Here is a 14,641-nt window from a genome sequence, read left to right on the forward strand (position 1 = left end):
CGCTAGGCTCCTCCTCTCCAATTCAAAGAATCTTTATTCGAATTATAACAATTCATAAAAGCACATCATATATTCACATCAAAGAAAAAACAAATTCCCCAATAATACATATGAGTTAAAATACATCATTATTTACATTTCCATAGTTCTGCGCGCATAGACAGCTGTTTTTAAAAAACTACAAACACGGAAGATTATTTCCTCGTTTCCAAGTGCTAACAATACCTCATAAGATTTGGTTAAACTAATTGGTCTAAATTTTTTAAAATAAGGGATTAAGAACCGCTTTGTATACATTAAGTAAAAATTACAGAGAAAAAAGAAGTGCAAATCGCTTTGTTTACTTTGCCCATTACAGGGACAGCTCGTCATAAGTGCAGTTTCTTGGTACCCCAAAGGGAAATTTAAAAGATACCTAATAGTCCCAGCCCTCAGGCGACATAGAAGACTTCTTTCCCAGTTTGTCAATTGTATAGTAAGATATAATGGGAAGGGATTTCTGGTGGCTGCTATTTCCATATACCTTATAACTGTTGGTTTCTCTTTTTCCCTCCTAAGTCTTTTTTGGCAGAACAGTGCGCTTAGTGCCTCTTTTAATTCAGATTTTTTAATTTTACTGGCATGTGTAGGGTTAATAAAAATATTATCCATGCCTATTTCTCGCAGGTTTGTGTTTATGTAAGATATCCACGGGATCTTCAGCCCCCTATCACAATTTAAACAATCAGTTATTATCTCTTGTGTGAGTAGCGCGGATTTGTTTGTCCAGACCGAGTGCCAAAATAGTACTGGTCGTGAACTAACAAAATCTGAGATAAAATTGAAATCTAATTCATTATGTGTGATGAGATTGGATGTGAAAATTGGCACATTTAATAATCTCCTGCAAAACCGGTTCTCTACCCGCTGGATGGAGATGCTGTTCCCGATGCCCCAGACTTCAGCTCCATAAGTTGCCACTGGCACACATTGGAGTTTGAAGATCTTAGCAATTGCCTTTGTTACTCCCGACCTCTTAGGTTTCGGGATGCTTAAAATTGAGTTTGCGGCCTTTGAGAATTTGCTCGTGGCCTGGGCCAAATGCCCAGACCACGAGCCATTCGCAGCAAAGGTCACACCCAAATACGGGAAAGTATTGGTTGCGATAAGTTTTTCTCCCCCGACTTGTATGGGGCTCAGTCGCCGTTTCCCTGGCCCACATGCCATTATGAAAGATTTTTTAAAAGTGACTCTTAAGTCCAAATTATCCATAAATACAGTAAAATTAAGAACCAGAGAACGGAGCGAGTTCGGTGTGCGGCCCATTAGCACCGCATCGTCTGCGTACAGAAGAGTAGGTATTGCTTTGCCATTTATTAGGGGTACGTCTGGTTTGGACTTTGCAAGGTAGTTACTAAGCCTGTTTATATAAATAATAAAAAGCAGGGGTGCTAAAACGCACCCCTGTCTAACTCCTCTTCCAATTTCAATGGGTCCAGACAATTCCCCGCCTACGCCTATTCTCACTCTAGATTTTAGGTCCGTATGTAAAAAAGCTAAAAAGTGGACCAGGGTCGTGTCCATCCCATACTCTAATAAAATAGTCCAGAGTTTAGACCGATTAACCAAATCAAAGGCGGATGACAAATCCATAAAAGCTAAATAAATAGGGACAGAGCGGGCAATATTATATTTATCAATAATTAGTTTGAGGTTGAGGCATTGTTCCACTGTGCCGACCCTTGATCTGAATCCTAGTTGGCAGGGGGATAATATCCCAGTTTCCTCTGACCATGTAATCAATCTATTGTAGATGACACGACCTAATATCTTCAGTGTGTTATCTAACAATGAGATTGGTCTGTAGTTTACAGGATCCGACCTATCCCCTTTCTTATAAATTGGGACTATTATACTAGTACTCCATGTTTCAGGCATTGGGGATTCAGGAAGACTGTTAAAAACATTCACTAGTATGGGTGCCCAGAGATCAGGTTGCCATTTAATAAGATCTATTGGGAGACCATCTGGGCCGGGGGCCTTGTTACCAAGGCTCTGTGCAATTGCCTCCTCTACTTCTCCTTCGGTTATTTTTAAATTAACAGGTATTTCAGGAATATTGATAAGTGGGTCTTTTCCCGGGGCAGCATAAATTTTTGCAAAATGTAGTTCCCAGGAACTAGCAGAGATAGTACAGCTGATTGGTGTAAGTTGTTGGCCCATATTCCGAAGTTCTTTTACTGCTGGCCAAAATAGATTGCTCAATTTACTTCCTGCGGTCAGAGCCAGGGCTTCCCAGCGTTCGCCCAGGAGCATAGATTTCCTTTTCTCTAGGGCTAATTTATAAATCTTCCTTGCTTCACTAACTTTTGCCCTGACTCTAGGAATTTCTATGAGAGTCTTACGTAGGTTCCTATTTGCAGTTGAGCAACTATGATCAAACCACCTGGGGTCTTTAGGGCTCTGAGGGGCCTGGACCGTCAGCAAAGACCTGACTGAGGCACATATTTTGCTAAAATGTGTTATGATTAGCTGGCCACCAGTTGTTTGGTCTAGGCAGAGATCTATGCTCTGCTGATTATCCCCTAACAAAGATGCCATAATTTTTGCTCTATCTATGCCTCTCCATTTTAGCCGCAATTTATCAGTGGATACGCTTAGATCCTTTGCTCCCTGCATCGATCTATAAACCGGTTTGGGGGCTAATTTAAGTGTTACAGTTACGGGGTTATGATCCCCAAAGTCAGTATCCACCGTATCAGTTTCTACTATGCAATCAGCCATACCAGGGGAAACAAAAATAAAATCAATAGTGGAGGTACTAGCTGGTCCTCTATGTGTAGGTACCTGATCCTGCGTTAATTTTGGTCCATGATCCTTTGTGTTACTAAGAATATGATCATCTAGGAGAGCTCTCAATTCCCGACCCCTTTGATTAGCAAGATATCCATTTTGCTGTTGCGCCGATGAAATTATTGGGAGCTGCGCGTTAAAATCCCCAGCCACGACAATTTCAGGCCCACCGATTTCTCTCTGACTATCTACTAACTTGGAAATGAAATCAGACAGTGCTGTAAAATTCTTGTTTGGAACTGATAAAAAATCATTATTGTAAAAATTTATCAGAACAAAAGGATTTTTTTTTTGCTTATACTCAATAGCCTGTATGTTGACATTATCAGTCTTAATGGCCCTGTGGTTTCCCCCGGCCATTATACTGAGGCCAACGAACAACCCACCAACAGCCCGACCATGTAGCGATTTATGCGCTGGGGTGTTATAACAATGAAACCCATCAATATGCAGATTATGTGGTGCCCAAGTTTCTTGGAACATAATTATGTCGTACCTTGTAATTAACTCCACCCAGTCGTTATTTTTTAATCTGGGTTCAAGGCCTGCGACGTTCCAGCTAAGTATTTTTAGGTCATATGCTTTATTCTGACCTAATTTTGGGGGTTTTATAAGATTACTCTTAAAAGAGGGCAAGGCTGTAAGTGGTTTTTTAGTGGTCAATGGTTCGCTAAAGACCACCAACTGCTCTGGATTTACATTAGTCTTACCCTGGTTCCCAAAGGTATTTACAAAAAATGAGTTAGGGCTGACTGGCCACTCGTCTGCTAAACTCAGGGTTGCAGGGGTCTGCTCTTTGTTTATTACACTGTTTTTTGGTTCAAGTGGGTTGACAGTTTGCCACTCGTCTACTAGGCTCAGAATTACAGGAGTGTGCTCTTTAGTTGTTACGCTGCTTTTTAATTCAAATGGGTTGATAGTTGATGGTATCAAAATCTCTACAAACGGTCAATCCACGCCCTCTAAGCCTTGAGAGTTGAGGGCGTCAAAGCGGTTATAAATGGGTATCCTGGATTGCCTGTCCTGGATACCAGGGTATTTTCAAAAACAAATTATGCTTCTATGTAGTTTCACACAAAAAACAAACGCATGTTTCTGATGCTGACATACTGTGGCCATCATCACTATGAGCTAAGAAAACCTAATATATATTTTTTTCTCTTATTTATAACTCCTACTGAAGTAGCGAAATAAGCTCCTCCTGTCTAATGCATTTTGGCATTTGGTAAATGCACCCAGTGTGTGTTTTTAAAAAATTTCTTTTTTTTTTTTAAATCTTGACATTTCCAATGCGAAAACGTTGAAAAGAGCAGAGGGACGAACGTGCACTGTGTCTGAACATGCAGTAAAAAGCAGGGAAGAGAGATCTTGCCGCTCCGGGGTTGCGCCTTATGTCCATGGTGCAGAAGCTCTTCTCATTGCTCCTCCAGGTGCCCATGAGCTCTCGCACTGAAAGGGACAGAGGTAGCTATCGTGGCATACATCAAGAGCATTAAGCAGTGCTCACCACTAGACATGGAGGAGGCCAATAGGAACTGTAACAGTAAACACATTTCCCACTTCCCGCAAAGGAGTACTCCGAGAGGGGGAGAGAGGTCAAGAAATCATGCGCTCCTGAAAGTAAAATAAACGAGCCCCGATTTGTAGTATCACTGAAGAAAGGTTGTCATTTAAAAACTACCTCAGAAGTTTGAATCCTAAACCTTGGAATTATGAATTTCATAACAAATTGTCGTGTTTAAATCTGGCACGGACAGCCCTGAAAATCATTTTCTGGGGCGAGCACTTAGGTTTGGTTATGTCTCACAAACTTGTCCGACTTTTGAAGCCTTCATTAAAAGCCATAAGGTTAGCAACACCAGGAAAATGTCAGAAACTTTACCCCAGGAGGAGCCAAGATGGCGACCGGAGCAGACGCTTGAGCGCCCGGCTCCGTCGGCCCTTGGCCCCGGACTATCATCCTGATTCCTATCCTTGCCGATTCTCGAGGTGAAACGTGTACGACGGCGCGCTGTCCACGCCGCCGCTTCCCCGAAGTCTCGGCCCGCCCGGATGCCGGAGTTCTTGGTGCTTTTGGTCTCCGCCCTGGACCCCTGCTCCATTGTGGCCTTTGCCGGCCCCCCGGAAGCTCCGCAGCCACCGGACCCGCTAGCGCAAACCCGCGCCCCGCGGTCCCGACTTCACCTAACACCACGGACTGTCGCCAGATGAGCCTGGGGAGGGACGACCAGACACCTCCTGCACCCTGCGCCTGAAGGGCTGGGGCTGTAAGATAAGCCCCGGTGCGGCGGGTCTCCTGCCCCGATCTGTGGACCGCGCTGTGGGAGGCTGTCGACCCCCTTCTTCTATTGCCTAGTCGGCTGCAAAGAGAACCCGAGGGAAGGGAGGCGACTGTTGGCTTTTCCAGTTGCGGCGCAGACCTGAGGGTAACTGACTCCTTGCTACGACCCCCCCCCCCTGGCCATTGTACCGTCCGGCGGTAAAACATGGCGTTGTTTGCCTGCTCGCGGCTGGGGGGTGATACTCCGGTCTTGCCCGCTGCCCGCTTCGCCCTCCCTCCACCAGACACCAGCTCCACAGTGCCGTCCCGGATTGCTGCCGATGTGGGGGTGCAGCCTCCGCTGACATGCGGCTCGGTTCTGGCCGTCCTGCGGGACTTTCGTCTACAAATGTGTGCTCGCCTTCAGGCGCTGAGTGAGCAGTTTGACTCCATGCTGTCGGCTGCGGGCCGTGAGCGCTCCGTTTGTCATCAACATGGCGTGGGTCTGCCAGTGCTTTTGTCCTCTTGCGGGGACGCAACGGCTGTGTGTGATCGTGCTACACTGGTGCCTGCATCTGGCTTTCCCGGCACCCAGGATCGATTGCTCTCCAGCTCAACAGCGGATACTTTGTTGCCCAGTTCATTACTGCCTGCTTCATTGTTGCCTGCCTCACCGCGTTTGCAAGAGTATCCAGCTGAGCAACACTTAACATCCTCGAGGAATCGTTCACGGTGGCCTACTGCTTCTTTTCTGTGGAACTCCTGTACTCTACATGCCATGTCTGGACTTTATGTGGTGCACAAAGGGACCTCTACAGATGGTCGGCGGCCATTTTGTGATTCTACTTCACCATCTTCTCCCAAGCGGCCATATTGTCTTTGTCTGCACGGGATGCGGGGCCTTCATGTAGGGGCTGGCTTAATCTCAAGCCCGCGATCGGGCCAGGGCTAGACTGATTTATACCGCCATGGTTTCACGGATGGGCTGGACTGGGACTGGAACTGCATGTATACTTTGTGCGCACTCGTCGCGATCTGTCTTCCTTCATTTAAATTGTTGTGACAATTCATTTTCACACGACCGCTTTTGGTGTAGTGGGTTCTCAGTGTGTGGAAGCCATAGATGGCCGATGGTTAAGGGCGCTCTGATGATACGTAGGCTCCTCCCCACTTTCTTCTTTTTGGGAGTGTAGATTAGAATAGTCCTATTCTTTTCTCACCCCCTTTATCATAGGTGTATTGTTTTCTTATTTTTCTTTACTCTATTCTTACTCTCTTTCTTGTCTATATTTCGGGTTTATTGGGCGACAGGCACTATGCTGGGGGGGGGGGCAGGCCGTAGCCTCCGCATTGGTGTAGGGTGGGGGGGTAATCTACTGTTTCTAATTAGTTCTATGGGCCTTTTTTCTTTTTATGTTTCTGCGCTATACTTGTTTCGATTCTGGGTCCGGGTGTGGGGTTGACCGAGTGGGGGTGGCACTGGAGGGGTGCGTAATTGCTCATGTGACTATCCTGTTATATAACTGCATTGCCTCACTGCCTGAGATTTTACTTCCATTGCTGTTTTAATGATGCTGCTGCTCACCCGTGTGGTGAAGATATCGTGCGGACTCGAATCTTCTTGGTTCTTATTCTTCACTGACTTTTTCCCTGATAAAATTATTTCGAAAACCCTAAAATTAACCTTCGCTTCTCCTTTCCCTGGGGTCAAGGATCGCTCCAGGGTATACTTCATATATCGTTGCTAATCTTGACCGTTGAAGCACAGGGGCCGTAATGTTTGTATCAGTGCTTAACCGTATCGTGGCCGGCCTGAAGGTTGTAGGCCCGTATTTGTTCTTTCAATATGCACGAATAAAGGTTTAAAAAAAAAAAAAAAGAAAAACTTTACCCCATCCTCAACCAAACAAGCAGCTGCTACAACAGTTGTAATTACACAAAGTCAGTGCTCACAGGGGGAAACTAGCTAACAAAACAAGCAGCTCAAGAGGAGTGGTGGGGGCCGGCACAGAGCGACAAGGAGGAGGGGTGCAGGGGAGACAAGGAGGCACTGCAGCTGTTACCCTGCGCGCCGCTGCTCGCTCCCGCAGGCAAAACGCCGTGGGAGGTAACCTTTCAGAAGAGGTGGGACATGCACCCACCTTCAGCCATGTGCAGGCTTTGTTTTGAAAGACATGTGAAAGCCAACCCAATGCGCGGGAGGTGTCGTACCCACACAGAGTAGCTACAAGCAGCCTCGCAGAGCAGCGCTTGCGCGCTGTGCTAGGCTCGACCTAAAAAGGGGGGTGGGGATTGTCAGTGTGTTTACTGAAATAATCTTATGATCTTCATTTCGAATTTTCCCCCATTTACCAACCGACCTTACAGCTAGCTCCTACCTACTATTGAGTGTGGTGTATAGGAAGTGAAGGGGATGTCGCCTCTTCTATATTTCTAAAACCATGCATGAAAAATTAATATTGACTTAAAGCTAGCTACCATTCACTATCCTTTCTTTCTGTCGAATTTTGCTTTCTTTACTCTCCGTTCTCTGCGTGCATTACTCTCTCTGATTGTAGACTACTCTAAGCCACATGTCTGTCTTCTCAGTCTCTCTTATTGCATGTCTGCAAATTAACCACAACTCGGCTCATAGACCACGACCTCCTTTGAATCCCTGCAATCTTATAATACCCGATCTCCCCTCGACTACCCAGTCATTCCACCAACCGTTTGCATGAACTCCCATACCCTCCACTGATGATTACATAGAACTCCAATTAATTTAATCTACAGCGAAGAAACTGAAGTAAATAAATACATGGAAGGGTTTCCTTGCGAGCACGCAACTGATCCTAAAAAACCAATCAGGAAGCACTGAATTAACCACTAACGTTCGATTCCGGAGTAGCATGCTACTTGCAAAATTCAGTCAACACATCATCAGGGGTAGTAAGTACTATTTAAATGGAATTGCAGTACAACAAAATAGGTTAGGGTAGATCCCTCCCCACACACATCCTGTTCCTAGTATCACTGATGAAAGTTGATTAGTTACAGTCCATCCATTTACTACTGTGTTAATGAAGACAGTTTTCATAACTGGAACCACGGTATGGGTTATGGAGCTAACCCTCTATTTGGACTGTTATCGGAATATTGATTATGAAATGTATCAGTTACAAAAAGTGGAGGCTATAACAGTCTCCCACTATTTTTAAAACCCCTATGAGTGTTACTTCTTTGTTATTCTTGTCTGATTTATGGGAGTTGCCTTACATAAGTTGTCCAATGTCCCCTTCAGATTTCGGCGGTAACATCAATACGGAGACCATTAGTGCCTTCATAGATGGAGGAGGAAGCGTTTTGGTGGCTGCCAGTTCAGATATTGGTGAGTAATACAATCAAGGTGGCGTTTGAAGTCCCACTGTATGTGTTGCAATGTTTGGATGAATCTTGCATGCCTTAGCATTAGAAATTGCACATTATCTTTGTGTCTGTGCAGACATATGAGAGTTTGTTAATGCTCTGTGTTCGGCCAATGAGAACATGATTAGGTGATTTGATTATTTTCCTCACGAAGTCCCGTTTGCTGAAACCTTTTTCACTGTTGTCAAATTGTAATTGTAAAACCAAGGAATCTGTAGCATTCTATTTTTTTTAAAGGGCCACAGTAGTGTATTTTTCTTTATTTTTCTTACCTTTTGCTGGCATAGGCTTTTTAGCGTTGATTTCGCTGAGCCTATAACCGCTATGGGTGGGTGAAAGGCAATTAACTGTAGAGAGGATTGGCCAGGCATGAACTTTCCGACCCCTTGTACTCAAATGTAGTGTTAAAGCCAACCAAATTGATTATCATTTGGTGCAGTTCTCTAAATCGGTCCTCACCTGCTTTGTACCTGGTTCGGCAAAAGTCAGAATCTAGGAGATTAGGCAAATGCAGTGCAGGAACTCCCGGGTTGCACATACTTACTCTCACCTGAATGTTTCATACATTCAACTTGAAAATGTAAACTTACAGAGGTGGACTTGGAATATAGTCATCACAGAATTGGAAAGGAGGTAAAGCAGTGTCTGCTAATGGAGAAAATCGCACGCGCTATGGTAAAAACCTGGGGCAAATTTGAAATAAATATAGGCAACAAATAATCCATTGGTATAATCAATATGTGGATACCAAAGGCTGGGTCTTTTTTTTTTATTTTTCCATTTGTTTGTTTTCCACTTGTGTTTGTAGCCGAACATTAGCAGATAGGCGTTTGAGAGTAGCCTTGCAAGTCATTCCTTCTGAATGCTGTTTGTTCACCAATAATTCTGATCTAACAAGTGCAATATTTCATTTTGAAACATTGCAGTTGGATTTTGGAACATAATCATGAATAATTCAGCTGTTTCTTTGTATTTATATACGATTTTTGTGATATGCTGGAGAAGTTTTTGCTTTTATTTGTCTAGAAAGTTGATAATTCGTCGTTCAGCCTTCTGGCAAACCGTGCTTATATGTTCTCCTAGTTTCCCAGTAAGAGAACCAAGGCTCAGTTGAAGCTTTGACGAAGAGTGTGTGATGTGTGATTCAAAGGATTGGACTTAAGAGCTGTTCTTTTAATCATGAGACTGAAAATGCCCTCCATTGTGAGGTTTCAGATTGAAAAATTAGAGCGATTGGTTGAGTTGTAAACTGTGACTACCTTTTCTCTTTTCCTAACTTGAACTAGTTGCTGGGTTTTTTCCTATGCTGTTAAACAGTGGTAGTTCAGGTCCTGCATGGGTCTTTCTGGACATGTAAGCACGTTTGTCTAAGAGTGCACAGGCTAGAGCTTCTCTTGCTTAAGGCTCAGTATTACCTCGTTCTGAGGAGTTAGTAGAGAAATGTGAAAGTTATTTAGTGGCTTAATGCTCAATCTGTGACTTTCCTAAGAAGTGCATTGGAGTACTAAAGGTGTATTCCTTTGTCACGAGTGTGATATTTAAATTCTCCTAACCCTTATGACTTGAGTCCAATTCATCATACATGTTGAACAACAAATCGTAAACGCATTCCTCTTTTAATATTATCCCCCTCACCCCAAGGTGACCCCCTGCGAGAACTGGGCAGTGAATGTGGCATAGAGTTCGACGAGGAGAAGACCGCAGTTATCGACCATCATAACTATGACATTTCTGATCCAGGCCTGGTAAGATCCTTTCACTACTAGTTCTGTCATCAACCCTTGTTGGACAGGGATGCAGCAGGCAATTGTACCATTAGTTTACAGTGTATGTAGATCATAACCCTGTCATAGGCAGTGGGGGCTGCGTTTGAACGATCTGTTAAGGGCAGATCACTGTTAAGACTCGGAGCAAAACTGCAAGTGATCAACATTTGGAAGATGGGCCACACTAAATAGAGCTTCTGAAGGTGTGTCACACAGCATGACTGAGCTTTGAAAGGGGCAGTGTGATCTATCTTTAAGACATAGCCTGGTCAAGCTTTAGGGGCACGGTATACAGCATGATAACCAGGTGTGAACAAGGTGGCCCCCTGCATGATCATTAAGCTTTGGGGGATGGGGCATACAATTTATTCAAGCTATTATAGAAGCAGAAAGCTTGAACAAATATTTTTGGGTAAGTAGTGCGAGGGAGGATGGGACACAGAACTGTGTTTGATCTGGAAAGGAGGGCAGGTGCATTATTTATAAAGCTTTTGGGCTTACAGTGGTCTCCAGGAATCTGAGCAGCAATTAAGGAACAGTTCAACATAATTTTTATATTTTAATTTATTTAAGAACTCCATTTATGCAATTGTAGTCATATAAATAAGAAATAAACAATGCAAATTGTCTGCAGGACGACAACATAAGAGATCTAATATGTGGTTGCAACATCATATTTCAGTAATCATAATAATTGTATGATTGGACAAGAAAAATATAATACTGAGAGACTGACAATTGATCAAATTGAATTGGGTGCACAAGGGTATGGCCCTCTGATCATGGGCGTAGGTCCGAAATAAGTCTGATGTGCCCTCCTTTCCTGGTAGCATCATCCCCCACATGCACTCCTCCTTCTGGTTCAAAAAGAATGTTAATTTTATCCACTCTTTGTTCAATTCTTTATACAAAATAAGCACTCTTCAACCGTAGTGTTCTTTATTCAATATTTCTACTTTTTTAACATGATGCATTGATCTTCATTCGAAGGTATACAATATTTTGGTATCCCATTGAATAGTCCTGGTATGCTCAAACCCTTCTTTTATCCCAATGCATTTTGGGCTTTGCCCTTCTTCAGAGGATCCATTTATGCGGGGGAAAAGGTAAACCAATGAAAAATCAACTGATAGTCTGAAATGGAGTGCATAACAAATACCACTAAATCCAGAACCCATAACATTTATATTGTTAAATGGTCAAAGTGCTCATTGGGATGTGAAATTCCAACATCTGTGAACCATTGTAAAGTCCTATTGGTACAATGAAGGTCCAGCTTTGGTGCTTTTAGGTAGCATGTCTATATAGTCCAAGCAACTGTGTGCTTCAGGAATCATAAATGCTGATCGGACCAGGTGTATAAAGGGATGCAAACTCCAAGATGGTTTGAATGAGTAATCTTTGTCAAAACGGTGGTGATTCATGCAAAAACATGTGCTCACTCTATTAAAAAATAAGTACGTGACTGTGGTTGGGTACGAAGTTGAAAATACCTCTTATGGAAACCTTGAATTGAAGCAGTGAACCCTGTTTTCTGTAACTGTGCAAACTACTAAGTGCGGGGTTACAAAGAGCCGCCGGAGGAGACCTAACTTTGAGTAAAAACTCACAACGTGACTGAAAAAATGTGCCATTACACTCTGATAGTTTAAAACAAATGCATTGTCCCCCGTGATACCAGATATGCTTGCAACAATCCAAGCGCCCAGAGGGTTCAAGGAAAGTTTGTGCGTGTCCTTACCTCTTTAAAGCGCAAAGTCTCTCTTATAGAGTCTCCGATGGCGTTAATCTGGATTCCCATCATTGTGCTTTTAACCTCTTCAGTGCCACGCCCTTTCCCCGCCCTGTGCCGGGCGTTGCATTAGCGGGCGGGGTTCATGACGAGATAGTCTCGTCATGAGCACAGCGCAACCGCGCTCCATGACGAGACCATCTCGTCATGGGCACTGAAGGGGTTAAATATCGTGATGAGTGTGTTGAAAGAAAGTGGACTAAATCTCAAGGGACATGTTTAAGTTACAAAGTGCGAGGTTTGCGTTACGAAATGTGAGGTTAACGAAAGAGTAAATATACTGGATACACGTCCAAAATGGTATTCACTAATGTCACGGTTTTGGTGTTATAGAGAAAACGTACTAAAATATATATCAGCGCCATGTTCAAGCGGGAGGAGCCGCTCCCAAAGTAGCCGTGATTCAAGGGGGTGGATGATTAATCAAATGTGAAATGGACAACCGTGGTATGAACAGCTCCGAATGTGACCAATCCCAGAGGTGACTGAATACGATATGTTGTGTTAATCTCGTGAATGTCCCCCGAGGGGCTTGGCCGGTGGAAAAAAATAAAGACGTTGCATATTGATCAAATAAGCGAAGATGAGAATAGTCCATTAAGCCATAGACATCAGTCATAGAGTAACTTAACATGAAAACGTGCTAAACTATGTAGTAGCTCCTGTCCAAAATGGTCATGGTTCTTAAAACAGCCAAACAAATGAAACAAGAAGAGTTACAAATACATGGAGTAAATGGACAAGACACGTTGGAATGCACAATAGGTCATGGGTATGAGATTATCATAATCCTAAAAAAGGATGGGTCTAAATAACATGGTCATCATAGTCCCTTAAAGAGTACAACTACGGTCGTTCAATCCTTTGTGTATTAAAGTGTCTAGGTTTTTGATTCGGTATATTTCCCTCCGGAGCAGCTTCTTTTTGTTGTCGATGCCTAACTTAATTTTGAAAAATTTCCAGAACTGTAAATCTCAATTGACTGACGTTTTGCACATAGGTGTTGAAAAGTAAGGCCCCTGTAAATTTCTAATTTCTTGCATGAATGCTGCTTTTGTGTTCACTTAATATGGTTTTTCTTTTTTGTTCAGTCTTGTCTATATAGACTAGACCGCAGGGGCATTTCAGTAAGTAAACGTCATTTTTAGTCACACGTAACCGTGGTATACAATGTAATCTTGGTCCCTTGAGACAGGCGGGTGATGGTGCTGCCTTTTATGATATTGCAACTTTCACAATTTTGCCCTTATGTTCTGTATTACCTTTTTTTGTTCATCTTTTTTTTTTTCTAGAACCTAAGGTTCATCGATCTTTGATATGCGAACAATGGTGGCACATTGAAAATACCTCTGAATTCATTTTCGATCTGAAGCATGTTTGAGTATTTCTTAAAGTTAGATCCCCTCCGGGGGCTCCTTCTAAACCCACACTTAGTAGTTTGGACGATTGGAGGAAACCTCGTTCACTGCTTTAATGCTATATTTCCCTCCAAGATCATTTCAACTTTGTGCCTAACCACTGGCATGTACCGTGTTTTTTAAAAAAATGTTGTTTTGGGGTTTTTTCCTTAAAATTTTGATGAATCACCACCGTTTTCCTGAAGATTGCTCATCCAAGCCATCTTGGAGTTTGCCTCCTTTTATACACCTGTTTGAATCGGCCTATGGTTCCTGAAGCATGTAGTTGCTTTGAATATTAGACACGCTACCTAAAAGTCCCACAGCTAGACCTTCCCTGTACACTTATGACTTTACAGCGGTTCCCATAGACGTTGGAATTTCACTTCATAATGAGCACCATGACCATTTAAACAATATAAATGTTAAGGGTTCTGGATTTAGTAGTATTTGTTATGCGCTCCATTTCAGAGTGTCCATTTTTTCTTAGTTTCACCATTACCCAGGATAAATGTGCCCCCGAAGAAGGGCATACCCCCAAAATGCATTGGGTTAAAGGAAGTGTATGAGCATACCGTGACTATTCAGTGGGATGGCCAAATATTGTATACCTTTTGAATGAAGACCACTGCCTCATGATGAAAAATTGAATCAGCAGTACTACGATTGAAGTGATTATTTTTTTGGGTATAAGGAATTGAACAAAGAGTGTTTAAAATTAACCTTATTATTTTTAACCCACAAAGAGGAGTGCATTTGGGGACGCCGCTCCCAGGAAGGAAGGGTGCATCTGACTTACAAGTAAAATATAATGCACCTATTCATCGAAGTATACAATCCTTTTCAGGTGATCGTGATCTTTCGGGAAAAATCAACCTGTGGAGAGGTTATTATAGTCTTTACGTTAAATTCTGACCGAGACATTGTCCAGTGGTGTAGCTGTACATTTCTGTAGGCATCTGTGGCAATTGGAGTAACATCAGTACTTCTAACAAGATAGGACCTTCGAGGGCTCCATATATTCTTTGGACTACTTTGGATTGGTAGCATGGATGAAAATGTATCTATCAGATCTTTGCAGTATGCTGCATTATTTAAACAGGTCTTCACCATCCGTCTTCAGAGCAAGGCATTGACTATTCTGCATTAAGCAAGAAGGAATGAGCATGCCTGTTAATTGTCTTAT

The 14,641-nt window shown here is 43.0% G+C and overlaps 1 protein-coding gene across 1 annotated transcript in view; it reads left to right on the forward strand.

The window, feature by feature from the left end:
• DDOST (dolichyl-diphosphooligosaccharide--protein glycosyltransferase non-catalytic subunit) overlaps positions 1-14,641 on the forward strand; it is a 62,766-nt gene that overhangs the window by 18,739 nt on the left and 29,386 nt on the right. Inside the window, exons 3-4 of the mRNA XM_085608955.1 lie at positions 8,376-8,462; positions 10,142-10,245. Coding sequence (XP_085465081.1) covers positions 8,376-8,462; positions 10,142-10,245 — 191 coding nt within the window. The remainder of the gene's footprint in view (positions 1-8,375; positions 8,463-10,141; positions 10,246-14,641) is intronic.

Source organism: Triturus cristatus, chromosome 1_2, assembly GCF_964204655.1.
Source record: "Triturus cristatus chromosome 1_2, aTriCri1.1, whole genome shotgun sequence".
Lineage (NCBI taxonomy): Eukaryota > Metazoa > Chordata > Amphibia > Caudata > Salamandridae > Triturus > Triturus cristatus.